The sequence below is a fragment of the Grammomys surdaster genome, unplaced genomic scaffold, assembly GCF_004785775.1.
Source record: "Grammomys surdaster isolate TR1022 unplaced genomic scaffold, NIH_TR_1.0 126198, whole genome shotgun sequence".
NCBI classification, from domain to species: domain Eukaryota; kingdom Metazoa; phylum Chordata; class Mammalia; order Rodentia; family Muridae; genus Grammomys; species Grammomys surdaster.
The window spans coordinates 9,366,837-9,387,675 of record NW_021621003.1 but is presented as its reverse complement, the minus strand read 5'-3'; the positions used below and the strand labels follow the sequence as shown (position 1 = coordinate 9,387,675).

The 20,839-nt window shown below is 41.8% G+C and overlaps 1 protein-coding gene across 27 annotated transcripts in view; it reads left to right on the top strand.

Moving 5' to 3' along the window:
* Positions 1-20,839, top strand: part of Kcnma1 (potassium calcium-activated channel subfamily M alpha 1) — a 688,486-nt gene that overhangs the window by 335,532 nt on the left and 332,115 nt on the right. For all 27 annotated transcript variants that reach the window (XM_028758454.1, XM_028758452.1, XM_028758459.1 and 24 more), the window contains one exon: positions 12,309-12,370. In XM_028758454.1, the coding sequence (XP_028614287.1) occupies positions 12,309-12,370 (62 nt within the window). The remainder of the gene's footprint in view (positions 1-12,308; positions 12,371-20,839) is intronic.

Here is a 20,839-nt window from a genome sequence, read left to right as displayed (position 1 = left end):
GACTTCTCCTTAGTGGATGTGCACATTTGTGATCAGGCCCAGCCTGGGACAGGAGGGCATTTAAAAGCCTATTAGATGTTGACACCAGTGTGGGATATACAGTTGAATGTTGTTCATCATTTTGGCAGCTCCCTTGACATGGAGGGAGGGGGCATGGTGGCTTTAATTTCTAGAGTACATCAATAGTTCTTTTTTAAAATAAAAGCCTTGGATGGCTAAAATTATTCCAGTAGAAGACTTGAGATTATTTCTAGTAGCGCCTCTAATGTTCCAGTAATCCATGAAGGAGCTATGACCACACATTACTGGCCTTGATGAGACCAGATGTATTGTGTCTATTTCGTCTTCTTTTGGAGGGATGGTTATCTGTTTGTGGATCACTTATAGGATTAAGGGCATGGTCTTCTCAAATGCAAAATCACATTTAGAATTTTTAGCTATAGTTTACCAAAAGACAAAGGAGCTTCTGCCTCTGCTCAGAACTTTGATTCCCCCACAAGCCCAAAACCAGCTCTGATACCCAGCCACAGACCAGAAAGGGAGTGGGAAGGAAAGCTGTGGACTCATGCCTGTCTTTTGACTATTGGAAAGTAGATTCAGCTTACTAGGTCATAAGATGCAATGCCTAGGGATATGCCACTTGCATCTAGTAAGTTTCTCGGAGGTACCCATTACATTCAAGAGTAGAAATAATTACATTCTTATGGGAGAGTGATCATGTATAAATTTTTCAATATAAATACATTTTTAGATTCTACATACAGAAGCTCAGAAAAATGTAGTCAAGTATACATGTGTGCATATTTGCATGATACATGGGTGTGTTTGTACATATGTATGATTAATTTATTTCAGCCTGTGGCAAGTCAATACATGCACTGAGTGATAGTAGGCACATGTAAATTGTAGAACATCATCACTATCCACACATAGAGCTCTTTATCTTGTTAAGGTAAAGCTTCATTCTCAGTTATCAAACAATGATTCTCTGCCATCTCCTGCCATTCCTCTGTAACCTAAAACATTCCTTAGTAACCACCATTCAACTTGCTAACTCTTCGAACTTAGCTACTTAAGAGACTTCTAAGGTGGAATCATGTGCTCTGTTTATCCATTTGTGGCTGGCTTCTTTCACTTAGCATAACATCTCCAGGCAACCTTTGTGACATTATGTATTATAGCATGGATAGCCTTCTTTGCTGGTTAGTTTTTGCCAACTTGGCATAAACTAGAGCCACCTGGGAAGAGGAATCCTCAGGTGAGAAATTGCTCCTATTGGATTGCCCTTTCTCTGTGTTTCTATGTGTTGGGGGAGGGGTAGGTATTTTCTTGATTAGTGATTGATTTGCAAGGGCCTACTGTGGGTGGCGCCACTCCTAGGCAGGTGGTCCTGTGTTGTATAAGAACGAGACTGAATAAACCATGGAGAACAAACAAGGAGACAGTATTCTTTCATGGCCTCTGCTTCAGTTCCCTCCTCCAAGTTACTGCCTTAGCTTCCCTCCATGATGGAATCCTATGATGAAATAAAGCATCTCTCCCCAAGTTGCTTTTGGCCATGGTGTTAATCATAGAAGCAGAAACAAGTAGGAACATCCCTTTATTTAATACTAAAATGCATGCTAATGTATGTGTATGTCTCAACTTGTCTCTATATGCTTCTGCCTGTGGACCCTTGACTGCTTTGATCTTTTGTCAGTCATGAATGAGTCCCTTCTGAACCCAAGTGGCCAAAAATCGATTTAAATCCCTTCTCAATCCCAGCTTTGCCTTTAATATAATCTAAGAGCTGGCAAGATTTGAGAAGTAGGGCAGAGAAGGCTGTAAATGTAATCCTTGGTGACAGTGAGTGGCAAGTGTTGACCTGGCAGGGCTACCCATGATTTCTCATCCTATAAAATCTAATTAAATTAAAAATCCAGTTGGCCAAACCCACACTCACTTAAGCCAGGCAATTTCTCACAAAACTCATTAACTAGGACTTGGGAGTTTTAGCAACAGATGGAAGTTTCCCCCCATGTTTTTCAATGATTAGATAGAAAAGGACCTTCAAGCTTCAGACCTCAAATAGAAGATTTTGTGTTGCTTCCCGAGGCATCGATTTTAATGCTTGTTGGTAAAATTAGGCAAAAATGCATCCATTTAAGTATTATGAGGCAATGACATAAAATTTCAGTGTTATTAATCTGAGGGGTTTGGAAGGACAGGAGTTTAGGGGACATTTTCTGACTCATTGTTACAATTATTTCTCTTCATTTCAGATTTGTGTTTTTAATAGTTATAATAAATAGATACCCCAGAGGAACATATTATATAGGCAAAATGTCATGATTATTGACAACCAAAGCCAAGATTTAGGAGCACTCCTGCATGATTAGAGTCACTAACCTGCTGCAGCTCTCATCTGAACCTGAGGTTAGGCCAAGCTTTTTGAAGAGGGGAGTTGTTAAGCAATTAGCTTGTAATCGATGTTCCAGATTCTTCTTTGGGGAACATTTAAAGCAAAAACAAATCCATACCCTCCACCTCTGTCTATATTAGTCATATTTATCATATTTATCTGTGTCCTCCCACAGGCCTGCTATTGCCTTCACTCTGTCTCTCTAGCAGCAGATGGATGGTTTATAAGAAACCTGTTTTGCATAGCTTATGTTAAGAGGGACTCTCACTGTCTTCTGGGCCATTATTTCTATCTAGGGTCATTTTGAGCTGCAATGACTTAAAAATGAACATAGACTCATTGCTGTGCTCATGCTTGATTAATAACTATTGATAGAGATCTACCATTTGAGATCAGAAATGTGTCAGTTTATCTTTAAGAGCCTGGCAATGTTCATATATGGGTATTTTCTATAGATGCCTATACCAATATATTCATTTATTACAAATGGATGATATTTGTGTGTGTTTGTGTCTTATGGTCACAGATTCCTAATTTTCACCCAAATCTTCACTCTTTGCTTCTTCATTTAATGTATGCTATGCTTACCATTACAGTTGAATCTGTTTTTCCTGGATACCTAATATCTCTTTCATCTGGTTTTGGACTTGTCTTGTCTCTTCGTAGTGAGGGACCAGTGAATGTTCTACCTTCCATTCTTGTTTAAACCCTTCCCTCTTGTGGAGTCTGTCATCCAGCTAAATCCTATTGCTATCTGTCTTCCTAGTGGACTATCTCCCTCTCTCTAGATCCCTTTTGCTGTTCTGGGAAGGTGCCACCATTCACTCTGTCTTTTTGATCTCAGCTCCGGTCCTCAGCTTCCAAACCATGTACATGGCTCTTGGGCATGTACACTGCACCTTTGAACCCTCCCTCACACATACCCCACACATTAGGGTACATTAAATCCCCACTCCTTGGTCCCAGAGTCCTGTGTCACCTGGAGCCATATCTCACTTCTCTCCAAGGTTTCATATTCTTGAATCTTATCCTTGCCTTTTCATTCTTCTTCTATTTCCATGGCATTTAATATCCAGACTTGTTCCTATCCCTTTTCTAAATACTCATCTAGTTAATGAATACCACGAGACAATGCAGTTGAGTTCCTGCCAATAAAGGACATGCGTTCTGTCATCAGAGTACCTGTAGTCCAGCCTTGGAGAAACACGCTGATCAAAATACAACAAAATATCATGTCACTGCTTTAATGCTGAGTGCCACAAAGAGACTGTACTTGCAGGTAATTTCTTATAGTAACAGACAGGAAATAACTGTGGAATTGATTTCTGATGGTTAGGCAAGCCTATGAGAAGTAACACTTCTAGAAGGCTAGAACAGGTTGTGCAAAGTCTCTGTGGTAGGAAGGGGTGGAAGAGGTAAGTGGTTAATGATGAGAACTGAAGGTCTACAGTAGTTGGGGTTGAAAGAGGGAAGGGGTCTTAGATACAGCCAGAAGAAATGGATCAGAGTTTTCAATGAGTTGACCCTGTCAGAGATTTTGTTGTTGTTGTTCCATACTAGAGTTATGATTTGAAGTCATTAGTTGGAGGGCCCTTCTCTGTGTCCTAATATTCCAAATCAATATGGGCTCATAGGTTTGTATTTGGGAAAAATCACTTGATTCCCATAAATGCCTGTAAAAATCCTATAAAATCCTAGTCAATTTCTGCTAGGTTATTTTATGTATGAATTTGGGACCAGCAGTATAATTTGGTCATAGAGTGTGTACTTAGCATACTCAATGGTGGGTTCTAGTTCCAGCACTAAATACAAGTGATAACAGCACGTCTTACACCCAGTCCTTACATATGAAGAATGCAGTTGTGTTCCCAAATGAAGCACTGTGTGTCTTCCATAGAGCGAGCGATTCCTTAAAGGCATTGCTGCCTCTGGCTTATTTTCTTCTTGAACACATTTCTCTTTCAGTCCTTCCTTGGAATTTGGATTCCCACTGTACTAATTTATATCATGTTTGTTTGCAGATATCTATAAATCAAACACAATGTGTCAGAGTATCAAATGGTAAATTTAAGAGGCCTCTGGCTATCTAAATGACCTGGTCAAAATACCTCTCCTATACTCTAAAAGTAATTTAAATTTTATGGTCACATGAGCATCTTTTTAGGTGCCAATATTATACCCACTTAGGAGAATCATTAAAACTTTAGGAATAAAAAAATCATTACTTGATAGATTTGTTATTAAAACACTCCCCCCCTTCCCATTCCCACACTTTTTATTTCCTTTAAAAAAATAGATCCAGTCTGAGCTTCTGGTGTTAAAATGTACAGAAAATGTGAAGGCTTTTTCACAGATGCCAAGAAGCGTAGGAGGAAGAGGTTGAGGAAGACCCTGCCTTGTTTTTTTTCTAGCAATGGTAGAGGCCTGGTCCTCGGAAAGAGCTGATCTCTGGCCTCTCTGAAATCCCTTTTCATTATGTTCTGCATTAGCTTGGGGAACTCACGTGCTGCATGAGCAATTGATTTGGGTGGCACAAACGCACACTGTGAATCAGAGCATCCATGAAGTCCATGCATCTGATTCAACAAGAGAAGGTTGATAGACACAGATGTTGTGATGGCCATTGTCATCATACTGCATTATGATTATGCTTGAGAGATATACAGATGGCATATAAAGCGCTGCCTTTTCCAGATGAAAAGTCTTCATTCATACACTGTGGTCAATAACCTCCCAATATCCTCCCCTAACGTATGTCTCTTCCGATCGTGGCATTTCACAGACTGGGAAACTGACACCCAGGGAGATGAAATGGCATGCTCTATACATCCAGCATGCTCATCCATGCTGCTTAGTGACACCCCATGATCTCACTGCCTCTTCTTGCCACAGGCCATCCTACTCCATACTTGTAGTCTGGCCTCTCTAGCACAGACCCACCTGGAACATCAGGAATATTCTTTGTTTTTTTTTCTTGGGTTTTCACCCCCTTCTCTCTCCCTCTACCATTTATGGGGTTTGGCATGGAAGTGGCAGTGTTTCTATGCTTGGTCCTCTCAAGGAGTCTGTTTATGTGTAGGACATTTCTTAAATTCATGAAACTCTTGGTTTATTTCAGCTCCTGGATCCCATGCCTGCTGAGGGAAGCTTGAGGAGTTCAGTTGACTTTACTATTTTGGCCTCATGATTCCCTGTCTCATACTCTAGGTCTTGCACATCACAGTTCAAGAAATGTCCATTGGGGTTATTAAATTCACTGGACCCAACGTTACAATTTAGATGATAGACTACATACCCCTTCTCAGGAAAAAACTCTCCCTAGATTGTATTGTCTTGAGAATTTGTCCATCTATTTTATCTGTACATAGTTAATTTTATTATATATAAATTATAGTTCAATTTAAAGGGGAAAAAAGGTGACATACCTTCAGTATTAGATAGGGAAAACTATCCTTTTTCCAAGAACAGTCTCTGTTGCCAGTAGCCAGATTCTATATTGAACATGTAGCATCATTAATTAGGGTCATTTGTTCTGCTGTGAGCTGAGGAGAATGTACAAAAGCCCCGTTAGGAAAGAATGAAATCCTCCTCCTCTCCAGACTTTCTGGAGCACACCTAGTAGATTCTCCAAGCCTGTAGGCCTCATACATATGTTCTAATGGGCTATTTATTATGACTACATTTGTGAATTAATCTCTGACTTGGGCTAAGTGGTTTTCCCTAATGGCTTTAATTCAGGAACTCATGGCCACATGTCAGATTTTTGAGACAAGCCTAACAAAAATGGAGGGCCCCAGCTCCCCTCCCATTGTTTTGAGTTGCTTGGGTACCAGGAAGGAACAAGAGTACTCCTTGTTCTTCTTTATTTTGTTTTGTGTTTATTTTGGGTAACAGATATGTGTGCCTCTGCATGCCTGTGGAGGTCAGTCAGAGGAAAGTCCCTTCTTTGCTTCTATCTTGTGGGTTCCAAGGATCAAACTTGCGTTGTTAGATTTGGCAGTAAGCACCTATGCTTGCCATGACATCTTACAAGGAGATTCTACCTCAGCTTTGTAAGGAAAACTTTCCCAGCTCCAGGTCCATCTCTGAAGGCCCATGGGGCCTCATGTGTCCATTGATGTGGCTCAGTCTGTTACTGGAGTTGTTGGAGTCAAAGCCCAGTGCCCTGTAGCTCTACCAGGTAGGCTCTGCTACATATCTTCAGCAGGTCAAGTAAAGTGATAAGTAATAGTGAAAAGCAGAGAAGAGAGTTTTATATGACCACATTGAGAAGAGGAATGAGTAAAGAGGCTTAGAGACACGCCCATCCCAGTTCACAGTCTAGGTACTGCTGTAAGGATTAGGTTTAAATAGAAGGCAAGAGGCATTCGGGTCAACTATGGTCCTGCCCATCATTGACTCATCAGTGTTTGGCTCCAGTCTGTCCTGCAAGATGGTCTGACAAGTTGTAGAACTGTATGAAATCTCTCTTTCCTGAGACAAGCTCCCGATCTAGTTTGCATCAGGACCACAGTCTTTCTCTTCACTCAGCAGAAGATTTCTGGGTAAGCTTTATTTCCTTGAGGGTCCACAGTGTCAGTAGTCTGAGATCGAAATGCATGTCTTAGAATATCTTCACTCCTACCACGATGGTCACACAGCTGACAACTGGAACTGACATTCTGGGACATTTCTGCAAAGCCTCCTTTTATTTGACTTGGTGCCTGTGTTCATACTGCTGTCAGCTCTAGGGAGGGCTTAGTTCCTTGTGTCCCTGAAACAAAGAACTGGACAGAGTCATATAGATGGTCGCTAGCAGATGGAGATAGAAAGGATCTACTTCAAGGGAGGAAGTGGGCTAGATCAAAGAGAGTTTGTGACATAAACAGCCATGTTGTACAAAGGATTTGAGCTTTCATATCCCATAATACAAGCATTTTGATCAAAATTTAGCTTTTCTGTGCATGTTCCATCTGTTACGTATAGTTCTATGTATAACTTCATGTGTCTAATGTCTCATTAGTGTCTTAAGTCTCCATCCAGGATAGTCCTGTTGAATATCAAATTGACCCATGGGTCACCTTCAGACACCTTCCCTTTGCACACCTGCACTAGCAACCAGTTTGTTGACCTCAGCCAAACTTTTTCCCAGCCTTCATCTTTGCCAATTTGTTCTTTTTATATGCTAATTTCTCAGTCATTGCTTTACTACTTTCTGGCCCTCCCTCTGTGCTCTGTGCGCCTGACTTCATTGAAACTGCCTTTCTCCAGGAGACTTGGTAACTGAAGGGTATTGGGGTTGGTTATAGTGTTTCTCATTTTCCTGACATTTTTCCTCCCAGGCATTTGAAAGATCTTCATGGCCTGATAGGATTTCCTTCCAGAAAGATGGCTGCCGATATGTCTTGATCTCATCTCAATTCATGCCTAGACTCCTCGTGATAAGGAGGATGGACTTTTCTGTGTGTATTGTTTTAACACACTGTGTGTGTTCCTGGCATTCTTTGGTGCAAACACTTGTCATGTTTCTTTTCAGGTTCTGAAAACAGATGAATCATGCTCCATTGTTCCAGTGATATTTGTCAAGTTGCTTTTCTTTCTCTCTTTCTTTCATTTTTTTAAAAATCTAGCACTCTAGAAATAGACTCAATGTTTGGTATTATAATTGGGATTTTTAATGGTGTAAGTCTATAATCTAGAAGCCTCAAGAAGGCAGGTGCAACCATCCTCCCCAATTTACTCATTGTGGCCACATTGAAAAGAGAAACATAAAATGGTCCAGTTGACCCCTGTGCCTTTCAGTGATACTGACATGAGGTTTAGACTTAAACAGAGGGTAAGAGATGTGCATGACAAAGCAGTCTTGGTCAAAGGATGGTCTTACCTATCTCTGATTCATCATGGTCTCAGCTCCTGTCCTATAAGGAAAACCTACAAAGTAGTCTGATAAGTCACTAATCTGTCAGTCATTTGTCACCAGTGCTGTCTTGGGACCTATCTGGTTTCAGCAAGATGATTACCTTTGTTCTTGAGCTCAGCTTGACTCTCATGGATAATTGTCCCTATCTGGGGAGTGGTTCATCTTGAGAGCATTAGCTTCTTCCAGAATTCAAGGTGATTCAAGACAAAAAATTAAGGACAAATAAGTCAGCTCTGTATGTTTGGCCAAAACAGGATACTAAACAGAAGCAGAGGTGTCAGGCTCTCATTAGACTTTTCAGTTTCTTGGATTTAAGCCATGAGTGAGTGCTGCACACTAAAAGCAGTCTCTAAGTTCATATGAGTGTTTGCAGTTAGTCTGAGAGCGTCACAATGAGTACTGTCCAAGGTAGTCAAAGTGCTCAACTGAGTACTGCTCATTAGGAGTTAGGCAACCTATACAGACTCTGTTAATATCTAGCACAACCTGTGTCATGACAGACAAGGAGCAAATAACCTCTTGAATCTTACTACTAACCATATAGAGACCCTGGAGTGGGAAAGGCTTGGTCATTTTGAAGACCTCTATGACTTAGCTGCTAGAGAGCACATGCATTTTGCTGTCAGGGAGCAGGTATTGTGATTTGTTCAGTGCCATCTTTCCCTGTCCCTTGGACTTCCACCCTCCTTATCACTGGGGCTATAGAAGAAGCAAAATGTTCTTCAGTGGCCCTGCACTGTACTGAAGCAATATGAGAGTAGCTGTACAAAGAACTGTCACTTGGAGAATAAAGAGATACTGAAGCAGGAACCCATAATGTCCCCACTCTTCTCTAACTCCTCTTCTATCCCTTGATTCATGATCTGCCTTCAGTAGCTTTAGCATACATTCTCGGTACCACATCTGGACAACTGACAGCAATTATGTAACCACATAGTACTTTATCAGTGTGTGTGTGTGTGTGTGTGTGTGTGTGTGTGTGTGTGTGTGTGTGTCTGTGTGTGTATGTGTCTGTGTCTGTGTCTGTGTGTCTGTATGTGCATGCACACAAGTTAGGGAGCAGGTTTACAGAATAGGTTCCCTCCTACTTTCAGTGGGTTTGCTAGGCTTGCTCAGCAATGGCCTTTATCCACTCACCATGGTATTCCTTCTCAAAAGACAAACAAAAATTTAGGATGTGTGTTTTTGGAAAGCCAGAGAAAGAGGGTGTGTCACACTCTTCTGCTCAGGTGGCTTTGAGAGAGCCATGTAACAGGTAGCAGAGTCTGTCAGGCTCACATCTTCTTGGCCAAGTTTCTACACAAACCGAGTCTAGGCTGGCTGTGTAGTCAAGCCTGTCATGATAGCCAGGCATGTTAGTAAATTTAAAGTTTACATACACAGTTCACCTTCTTACTGAGTACTTTATTATTATTATTATTATAAATTGCCTACATGTACAGTTTTTCTTCTTACTAAGTATTAATTATTATTAATAGCAATACTAGTAGTAATTATTTTATTATTTGCCTGTTGGGAGGCAGTAGTGGCTGTTGGTGGTTGGGACAGTTTAGATTCCCCAATCTCTCTGAGAGAAAGCCTTCTGGCAGGTCACAGGGTCTAAGCCTAGGTCCAGCCAACAGGGGCTCTGTGGGGACCCTATTCTTCCTGTGTTCCTTTTCCTCTTACTCATGAAGATGCTGCTGTTTGAGTTTGAAGAGGCCAGCAGGGTGTATTCCAAACTCTTGTCACTGATTTGATTAAATAAGTGACACATTATTCCAAAGTGGAAGCAACTGGGACAAATTAGTGTCAGTTACTCTGGCCATCCTGCTGCAGGGAAGATATTGCTTTCATGGGAGTGCTGAGATCCTAACTTCTCACAGAATGAAGGTACTGTTTGCAAGGACTTTGATTTTCCTTTCATAAGACCCAACATTTGGTGGCATAGGACTGTTTATTGAGCCCTAATAGCAGCTCTACATTCATACACATGGAACCAACTGGACAGGGATCTGTGCCTGATTATCATTTATGAATGAAGAGGACCCTCCCCTCTGCTGTTACCACACCCCATCCCTCTGCAGCTTTCTGAGAATGAGGTCAGGACCAGGATCTAGCTGCTTATGGCTCAGAAATAGCAGGCCAGCTCCAAATTAATCTGACGCTATTTGTTGTAGGATGAAAAGCTTGCTTATAGTTTTGTTTCTGGTATACCGTTGCACACAAGCTGTGAATGAACCCATGCGAAGAGCAGAAGCAGAGGCAAGCCAGCCAAGAGCTAGTCTATTGGTAGCTGGTGGTTGCAGACAAACTGCAGGAGCTGTCTTGCATTCAATGGGAGCCTTGATTTGAAAAGCAAAGTGGAAGAATGAAATGAACCCCAGTGGTGTAGTACTCTAACCACTGCTCTTGAGAAAGAAATGCTAGCTGTTGCTGAGAACACTGTGTGTCCCTTGTGTTGTGCCCAGTTATTTTTCACACTGTGTGGCCAGCTGATCATCTCTCTCCTGTGGTTCCTTGAGGGGGTTTGCAGTGTTTTAATGAGTATTACATATATACTGCATTTTATATCAATCATATTAACATACACAGGAAAACACAAGCATGTGTTGTGCAATTTCCTCTTACATACCCACACCCACCCACCCACACGCAGACACACACACACACACACACACACACACGCACAGGCACACAATTGCAACACAGCTTAATTATACTTAGTCTTAGCAGAAGTAGGGGTTACCTTCTGTCCATCATCCCAGGCCAGCCAGATTTCTGCATATGAATCCTGGGGGGACTTGCACTTCTAAGGATCTTGCCTATGGTCTCTTTAGGAGTTGTGTATATTTACAGGGCAGGGTTGAGCAACATGCAGGCACTGTGTATGGTGTTGGTGTCTTTCATTTTTCTATGCTCAGCCTTAATTGCTGGCTGTTAGTGTCTTTTTTACTTGGACCATCTTTTATTGGCATTAATTTTCTCCTCTGTGATAGATGAAATAAACACACTGGAAAATTCAGTGAGGGCTAGAGGTGTCAGTAGCAGCCTGATCTTCTCCAGGTTCCTTCAGTGGACTTCTGTGTGCCAGGTGTGCATTGAAGGAGATGTCAAAGCTGGCTTTTATATTTGTGATGATTGATTTTGAACGAGAGCAAAAAAGCTTAAAAATTGTCATCTAACTAACTAACTGGTCAGATGTATAACCTATTTGGGGTTTTTTCATTTAATGTTTTTCCTATGTGCTTGAGAAATCTTATAAACAAACTCAGAATTGAGAAAATTTATATTGATATAGAAGTGTGTGTGTTTGTGTGCGTTGCTCATGCACGCACACACACATGCATAAATATTTCTTTACACATGCACCCAAAGGGTCATCTATAGTAGCAAATGTGTGCTTTTTCAAATGCATATTTCTTATGTAGAGACAGAAAGCAGATTAGTGACTGTCTGGGCTCAGAGGATAGAACAGGGATTAATTTCACAAGCACGAAAGATCTTATTGAGATGATAAAAATGTTCTGAAACTGGATCACGGTGGTGCCTATAAACTGGTAAATTTTGCAAATGTTACTAAAGAGTTATGTGCTCAAAATGGATGTATTTTATACCTCAACAAGTCTGTTAAAAGTTATCATTCCCTTTAAATCCTAGGATTGGTAGAGGATGAAAAACTACATCCTTCCAAGTTTTTTGACTCTCTCTCCCCCATGAAGTTTCTCCCCCATTCAGTGGTGGAGAAGCTGGTCTGAAAGGTAACAAGGCAGGATCAAAAATCCAAGAACACAGGATGGAAAAATCTGCCCTGACCCCTACTGGCAAGGAGCAAGGTTACTCTCACTGTTGGGTGAGGAGTCAATGTCTGGATTGTCACAGGGCAGGAAGCACATGAGCACAGGAGATGCAGAAGCAGGTCCCTGGAGGTAGTAGTCACTGTGCTTCAAGCAGTTGTTATGGCCACTCAGAAATGCAAACCTTCTACTTCCAACCCTTAAGTGATGGAGTGTCTCTCTTCTTTTGCAGGTTGTGTTAGTCTTTGCTCTCAGCATTGGTGCCCTTGTAATATACTTCATAGACTCGTCAAAGTGAGTATGCATATATGTTATCTTACCTCTTTTCCCTCTAGGGCAATTATGACCCTTTACATTGATGAGCATATTTAACTTAACACTAGCATTACCAAGAATCTCCTGAGTGCTGAAGACTTAGAGGAAGGCAGGGCTTCCCTGTGCTTCATTTATGAATGGGGAAAAGTTCTCTTAGAAGAAAGGCTATGTTGGTGCTGATTGTATGGAAGGGAGAGGCACTTGGGGACCAAACCTTGTTGAGTATGTATTTGTAATGCACTGTTTCCTGATTGAGTATTTAAACCAAAGATGCCAAGAGGATAAGAGGGCTCCTATGGGAGTGTGCAAGCTCTGGGAGAGGGTGACAGAGTCCAACAGATGAGTCAGAGCCATTCTGGCCACAGCCATAGGATCTTTTTCTCATCTAGAGTTAGATCATATTGAAAGATAGATTAGAAACCCTAGTGCTAGGATTCCACCTGACAAGTGAATATATAGCTGAATCAACGGTCTCTGTGCTTCTTCACTTGTGAAACTAAGGAAATGGGATAAGGCATTCATGAGGACTCCCAGAGCTAGTGGGCTATGACTCCCTGAGAACCTGTAGAGAATGGTGCTCATGCAGACCCTTGGAGTGGTAGTTTAATGATCTGGTACTCCCAGGGTAAGCATGGTTCACAGATGATGAACCTTCGGGATGCTGAAGAAACCAGGCACCATGGCTACCCTTAATGCTGTGAGGACCACTACTGGATACATCACTCTTTCCAACTCTCCTATTGCAGTCTCAAAAGTTGACAGCATCTGAGACTCACAGATCTGGGGATAGACTTGCTTTTCTGTTGTGGCACAAACGTGACAGCTCTGGCCAAGGACAAGAGCCCTTGAGCTTGCAATCCTCATTGTTTACTTTGAGAGTGGTTTTCATTCCTCTAATGTTAATCCTGACTAGGTCCTAGCCTTTGAGCCTAGGATACCTGCCTTGTGTTCCTGTTGGATCAGACTCTGGTGTGCCACAATTTTGAGCTCAGTGATCTTTTTCCTATGGTGTGGTATGGTGGCAATTTGATGCACACCTAAATTCTGAATTTCCCAGAGCTATCTGGTCACCAGCCAGGGGATTTTATGCATTTGACTATGGAGGCCAAACTGTCATGTCAAGGAAAACAAAAAAGAAACACGTCTTCTCATCCGTGTCTGGAATCTGCCAAGAGTAAGATTTTCAGAAGTCACCTAGCCTACCTCAGACACAAGGCTGGGCCCTCACCTGTCTTGAGCCGTGAGTCCTTTAAATAGTCTCACTGGACAAGAATATGTGTGTTCTCTTCATCTGAAATTGCTAGTCAAGAAAGAAGAGCGCCATTCAGTCTGGAAGTCTTCAGTTCTTCTGTGAGTGAAGGTAAGCTCTCTTTTTACATTTACTAAGAGATTCTGGACCACATTTGAAATGAACTGGCACTCTCAAGCCCTTGGTCATCTTTCTCCAATCTCTCTCCAGGGGTCATGGGGTATATACCCTGCCAACGCCTGTGCTGGGGCTTAGGAAAGAGGTTCGGATATGTAGTCTGTGTGTCCCCAGAGAGTACACACTTATGTGAAGGTGAGTGTGGCGGTCTGCTAAAAGGACAGAGACCTAGACTGTGCCTCCATTTCCTTTGTCTCCCTTTCTGCTCCCATGTATGTCATGGTAATAAAATATTTCTGGCAGATGGATTTGGATGGTGTCTTTTTTAAAACTGTGTCTGCTATGAGTCAAATCAATCTTTGGCTTTGTAGAGTCTGGTCATCCTTGGGTAAGGATGATAGAGCATGTTGTTCGCCTAGGTTGACACTCTTCACAAGTGCCTCCCCAACCTACTCCAGTCCTTTGGGGTGAGTCCTGAAATTCCTTAGTCTTTATGAAGTTGATACTTGAAACCCTCAGTGATTCTGGTTCTTTTAGGGTAATTCAAGGAGTCTATACTAAGGCTGATCTTTAGTTCTGGTTTTCAATCTTCCCAGACCCCTCCAAAAAAAGTCAGTAATCTTGGAGATTAGATTGTTCTCCTTCTCAATGGAGGCTGACCAAGCCTTAACATGGATTCAGCCTTTCTCTCCATGATCACTAAGCAAACTGTGTGGCTCTTTGGGTGTTTTTTTCTTTGTTTAGCAGAATACCTGTTGTTACATACATAACTCTGCTTTTCATGTCTGCTTCTTCATCTGGCCTTCAGATCATAGCCTAGGACTCTTGAATTGTGGAGAAGCCAGTGAGCAGCCTATACCGAGAATTCTCCATTTTCCCATCCAGGTCGAGCAGCATGCTTAGGCTAAAGAGATGAATTAAAGTAAAATCTATGATATTGTTACCTTTATGATAAGTCTTTAAAGTCATAGTTAGAACACCACATGCAATCCATTAATCAAATTGCAATCAAGTTTAGTGAATGCGATGAGATGACACTCTACATATAAACTACACATGGAACTAGGATGGGAAAGTAGAAGGCAAATTTTTGTAGTCTACCTTTTTCATTCAAAACTACTTCTTGCTTAATAGAAATGGCTTGGCTGGCCATCTTAGAAAGCAGGTTAAATTTCGCTTAAATATTATACCAAATCATTGCCCTGAGAAAAATACTTGGTATTCTGGAGATGAATTTGAATTAGTGTTAACCCTCTACAAATAAATCAGAGTGAACCTTGCTAGATTGACGTGGTTTGCAAAATTGTTCTCTTATTATACTTAACCAGAGCTGTCTTCACGTACGTGATAGATTGGAAATCTCCCAGTTACAAAAGCTCAAGATGCAAAGCTTTCCACACGTGGCCCTTTGGGCAGTGCAAAGAGGGATTGGGGAGATGACCTGGTGGTAAGGGCATCTACTGATGCTTATGAGGACCCAAGGTCAAGTCACCAAGGCATTTCTGAAAAGCTGAGCATGGCCTGAAACTCCAGAGCTTTGGGGAGATGGAGACAGGAAGACCCCTGAACTTGCTTGGCAGCCATCTTAGCTCTGGGTTTACTGAGAGACCCTGCCTTAAAGGTGTAAGTCAGAGGGTGAGAAAGCAGCACACCTAACATTTTCTCTTTATCTCTGCTTGCACATGTATCACACATGCATACACTACACAAACACAGAGAGAAAGAGAACCACAACAGGTGCATATGGGCATATAAAACAGGTCCCAGGGGTGGACTCAGACAGCTGATATCAGAGAGGCCAATTTAGACTGTACACACAGGCAAGCAGAGTGGATGCTTATTCTACCTTAGTGAGTCAGCAGAAAGACAAGGAAGTTCAGGTTAACTTTATGATTGGTGGGTATAATTGTAATTGGGGATGTCCCTAGCCTTTCAAAATTCACTCAACTCTGGTGATTCCACACATCTTTGCTTTTGTCTTAGTCCAAGACAGACAGATCACCAAGTGGACCTTCCTCAATGAGGTGTTTGAGAAGCCCTCCTTTTGGTCTTTATCTCCTTTATGTGGTCTCTATGGGAAGACTCATTTGGGTCATCTGCAGTGATCACCATCTATCTGAGAAAGATTGTCCTGGAGCCTGTAGATAAAGAGAATCCAATTAAAATGGGTTCAAATGGTGCACCATCATCCCAGTGAAAGACACTAGAAAGATTCAAATAAAGGAGAACATTATAGCAGGACTTGGTTGAGATATCTGTAATATCAATGCATTCAGGAGACCTGTAATCTTATCCCTTCAAAGGTCCATGTTTTACAGATTCCTCACTTCTTAATTCTGACCCTGACTCTGCAGGTACTCCTTCTCCTATGGACCCTGATTTCTATAACACAGAGACTTTTTAAAAAAAAAATGTATGACCAGGATCTCAACAGGTAGAAGCATCTACTACATAAACCTACCAACTGGGATGTAATTCCTGAAACCCACATTTTATAAGGCAGAAGTGGTGATGTGCTTCTGTAAAGCTAGCATTCCTGTGGTGAGATGGGAAGTGGAGATAGGAGAACCCTCTAGAAGCGCATGGGCCAGTTGGGCACAGCGTTAGAAACAAGAGAAAGGCTGCCTCAATGTACCGGGAGGTGAGAACATGTTCCTGAAAGTTTTCTTCTAAACCCCACACCTGTGCTGTGGGACCTATGTCCCCATACACATGCACACACATGACACACACAAACATATGCACACACATATATACACACACTGAATAGTTTTTTAATTTGTGTAACCCAGTCAGATGTGCCCTTCAAGGTCCTAAGAATGTTAATACCACTGTTGCTTGCTTCTTCTCTATTCTTGACACCAGACCAAATACTTATGAAATATATAAGTATTATTAAGGAGACCTTATTATAATGTCAGCATGGGGGCCAGAACTCATGGATGGCATAAGGCAGCAGTCCCTGCTGCTTCATTCTGTAATTTTAAAAGAAAGTTGGAAGAGACAGCCACTCTGAAAGCTCTGTGCATCTGCATTTTTCCAGGGGTATTCTGGGAAAGGATGACTCACATGTGGGGAGATATTTATTCCTTTGATTCATGCTTAAATGCTGCTCCTTCTTATGCTTCAGTTACGTGGATTATGAATATTTAATGCTGCATATACTGGAAATGAAGGTCAGGTCCTGCTCACTGGCGACTTCAAAGCAGCCTCGATTCTGAAAGGCATACCACCTGCTGTTAGCAGAGTAAAGCAGAAAGGTTATGCATTGTTAAAAATCTTCCTTAATGACTCTATCTGCACCAAAATGGCTGGTGCACAGTTGGGGCTGCCTTTTCTGGCTTTGCCAGCTTTTGCTCTTGGCTTCTGGTTTAAGGCCTGCCACTTGAGTGAGTAGGACATTTGGAAGGTGGAGGAAACCATAGCACACATTTTGTAGCACATCCTGTCCAAGTGCTCCATTGCAAGGGAATGCCTGCTTCTTGGTCTTCATAAATTTCATTTATATTCATTCATTCATTCATTCATTCATTCATTCATTCATTCACTTTCACAGCTTCAGTGTGAAAATCTTAAATACTTTCCAGGTAGTGACAGTGCTTATGGTTAAACAGAGTTGCAGATAATTATACATAACTTTGCTATAGAAACTGATCAGATTGTTTTCATAGTCTCTGGAAGCACAAGTGACACTGTTATTATAATTCAGAAATCTAGAGCCTTAGCCCAACCTGTTAGTTATTTTACAGTATTACCTTCCACTCTTCTTCATATCTCGACTGACTAATATCTCCTCTTTCATCTAGTAAATTTTCTTTCCAAGGAAAAGCGTCAAGGGATTAGGAGATGGCTCAGTCAGTGAAATGCTTGCCACAAAAGCACAAGGCCCTGAGCTCAGCTGCCCAGCAGCAATGGAAAACTGAGTGGGGTACCATGTGTCTACAGTCCCCCACATGTAACCACACACACTTCCAAACAAATCTGAATTATAGCAAAAGGCTAGAGGGAAGTTGGGTCCTCATTTTTGAGCTGCATGTGAATTAGCGTGCTAAGCACATTATAGATAATATTAAATAGCTTCATCTAATACCCTAGATAGAGTTTTATAATTCCTCCTTTACTGACTAGAAGTCTGGAACCTAAAATTTGCTTCAAACCATATAGCTAGCAAGTTCTGAAGCCAGAATCTTACTCTAACGTGCCACCAGTCCCCCTCACCCCCGCCATCACTTGCAGATGTCAAGGAGTAAACCTCCAGACTGGAGAAGTTATAGAAAGAGCTTGGTGCAGATGTAAGAATGGGAGCTGCTTTGCCTTGCCCTGTCAAGTCCTCTGCCTTCTTCTTCTTTTTGTCTTCTGTATCCCCTATTCTAATCCTGAGAGCCAAGTCCACACTGGATAGCTGTTGGGAGAGCCCCATCAGCAGCCTGCCCCCTACATCTGCTGCGGATCTCAGGGAACTTGCTTGTTTCTCAAGGTTTCTCCGCATACCCAGCAGATTCTTTCCAAGGAAGGAGTCTCCCCACCCACCCCCACCTGCTTTGCTGTGCATATTATTTAGCACACTGAAGCAGGTAAGAGAGATGCATTTTCCCCTTAATTGTATACATTTTTATATCCTTTAGACAGTTACAAGTCTTAATCTTTTACTGTTTTGCATTATATTGCACGAGATTCACATACATAACAAGTACTATCAAACCAACAGAGTATAGGAAAAGTGGGCCCCCAAAAAGGTTTGTTGGAAGGTATTAAAAACGATTTTTAAAAAGTAGCCTTTTTCATTACGTTCATTCTAAGTTATCATGCATAGATGTTGACTTGGTGCCTTCAATGTGCCCAACCAATTGTTCAACCACTTGGCAGGGTTGTGGGGACAGCATACGTCATGGGTTCCCTTGTGATCAGTAGTAGCTTTCCTTTTCACTACTTTGTAGCCTTTCAGCATGACCAGCTGGGCAGCTAAGGCATAGGGAGAAAGCGCCTGGGCATCTCTGAGCTGTTAACTTCTTGTAATGGATCAGGGTCATTCTAGGTAGTGTTCTGAATAATTAGCTTCAGCACTCCACCTTCTTGCTCTGTTTGAGAAGGCACAGCATGCACTTAACCTTTGTTGAAGAAGTCAACACAAATCATGGTGTATACGAAGTATCTCTTTCTTCTTTTTTTAAAGACACTCCCCCCCCCCACACACACACACAATTTTCACCATCCCTCAGTGACATTTTTATTGCCAGGCTTCGGTTTGGAAAATTATGGGTAGAGAAAGTTCAAGGGCAGGGTGTTCAGAACAGCACTGCACATCTGTGAGGGGGAACACAACAGGAGAGCCAGCAGCTGTTGAAAGAATAGAGTGTCAGATGGTAGTGGAGCTGAGCCTCTGAGAGATGGAGAAGAAGGGCTGCCTTCAGGGTAGATGCCATAAATAGCTCCCGATGGGAGCCTTCTTTTCCTTTCAGAATCCAGCCTCTCATGGCACCTTTGAATTCTGTGATGTGTAAGGAGCGTTGACCCAATCTTTCTACATCATCTAGTTTTTCATGTTGCCGTTCTCTCATTAGTGGGAATAAACTGGGTAGCATAGACAGGTAGAGAGGATACGGAGGGATGAAGGAGGCACGTTCTTTACATGTCTGCTTCCATGTGGATGGATTTAGGGCACAGGCTCTCTTCTTTGATTATATAATGCCAGAACGACTTTATTTTTTCCCAAATGTTCCTCCTCTACCTTCCACAGCACAAAGACAATCTCTCCTTCACTCATCTCTCACTGTGCGAGTGGTCCCGTGGGTACCACGATGAGATGGCATCTTCAAGTGTCAAAAAATATGAGTGTTCCTCAGGCAGCTTATTAGAAAGTATAGGAGACTATGTTGGAAGTAAGAGAAATGAACGAGATAGACCTTTCAGGTTTGATAGCATAGACAACTTGGGAATAGAGTTCCTTTCTACTATATCTGAGGATTCAACCAACTATGAGTTGAAAATATTGGATAAGCAGATCCAAATTTTACAGACCATACCTATGTAGACATATTTTGTTTTCATTAGTCTCTATACAACAGTTACTACTAATACAACATTGACGTTGTATTAAGTATTATTTATAATCTAGAGATGATGTAAAGTATAAGGAAGGATGTATCTAAGTTATATGCAAATGTCTCAGTTTCAAATAAGCAACTTGAAGGTGCATAGATTTTTGAGATTCATAGGGACCCCTTGAACCAATTCTTCATACAAGGGAAATATGTTGTCACAGTTTAAAAATCCCATGGTACCACTAATCTCTGTGCCTCAGCATCCTCTCCTTGAACTGCAGGTAAACCTGGCAGAAAATATAGGTGGCAAAAGTATGGGGGGGGAGGGTCAACTTGTTTACATGTTTTTACTTCTGCTTGGGTAGATGTAAAGGACAAGGTCTGTACTTTGGTTGTATAACATTAGGTTGAGTTCATTTGTCTCTCAGATTTTCTTCTTCTACCTTCTATATGTTACTAGTAGTTAAAAGTCACCTTCTCACAGTCACTGAACTGGGCAAGGAAAGTACTATAGTCAGAAATTAAAGCCCTTTGAGATAAGGCCCCTCTCCTTGATCTTTTGTGTCTTTTCTACCAAATTTAAGCGATGAGCAAAGATGTCTCGTGATGTACTGACTACTGAAATAAAAGCGTATTGACCTTTAGTAACAATTCAGGACAGTTGGGTCTTCATCATAGTATAGACTTTCAAGCCAGGAGAAAGTAGAGATAATCCCAGGTGGAAAAGCTTAAATCCAGACACAAGGGCTTTGGAGCCAGTTAGCTTTGTTTTCCCTGGCAAGAGGACTTAAACTGTTTGATTCTTTATGATTCTGCCTCCTCTGTCTCTCTTTGCTCTCTCTCCTTCTCTCCTCTCTCTCCTTCCATTCCATCTCCCTCTGCCTTCTTTTTATTCTTTCCTTCCCTCCCTCTCTCTTTCCCTCCCTTCCTCTGTCAAACTTTCTTTATCCCTCCCCACTCTCTCTTTCGTTCTCTCTTTCTTCCTTTCTTCCTTCCTTTTTCCTCTCTCTCCCTCCCTCCCTCCCTCCCTCCCTCCCTCCC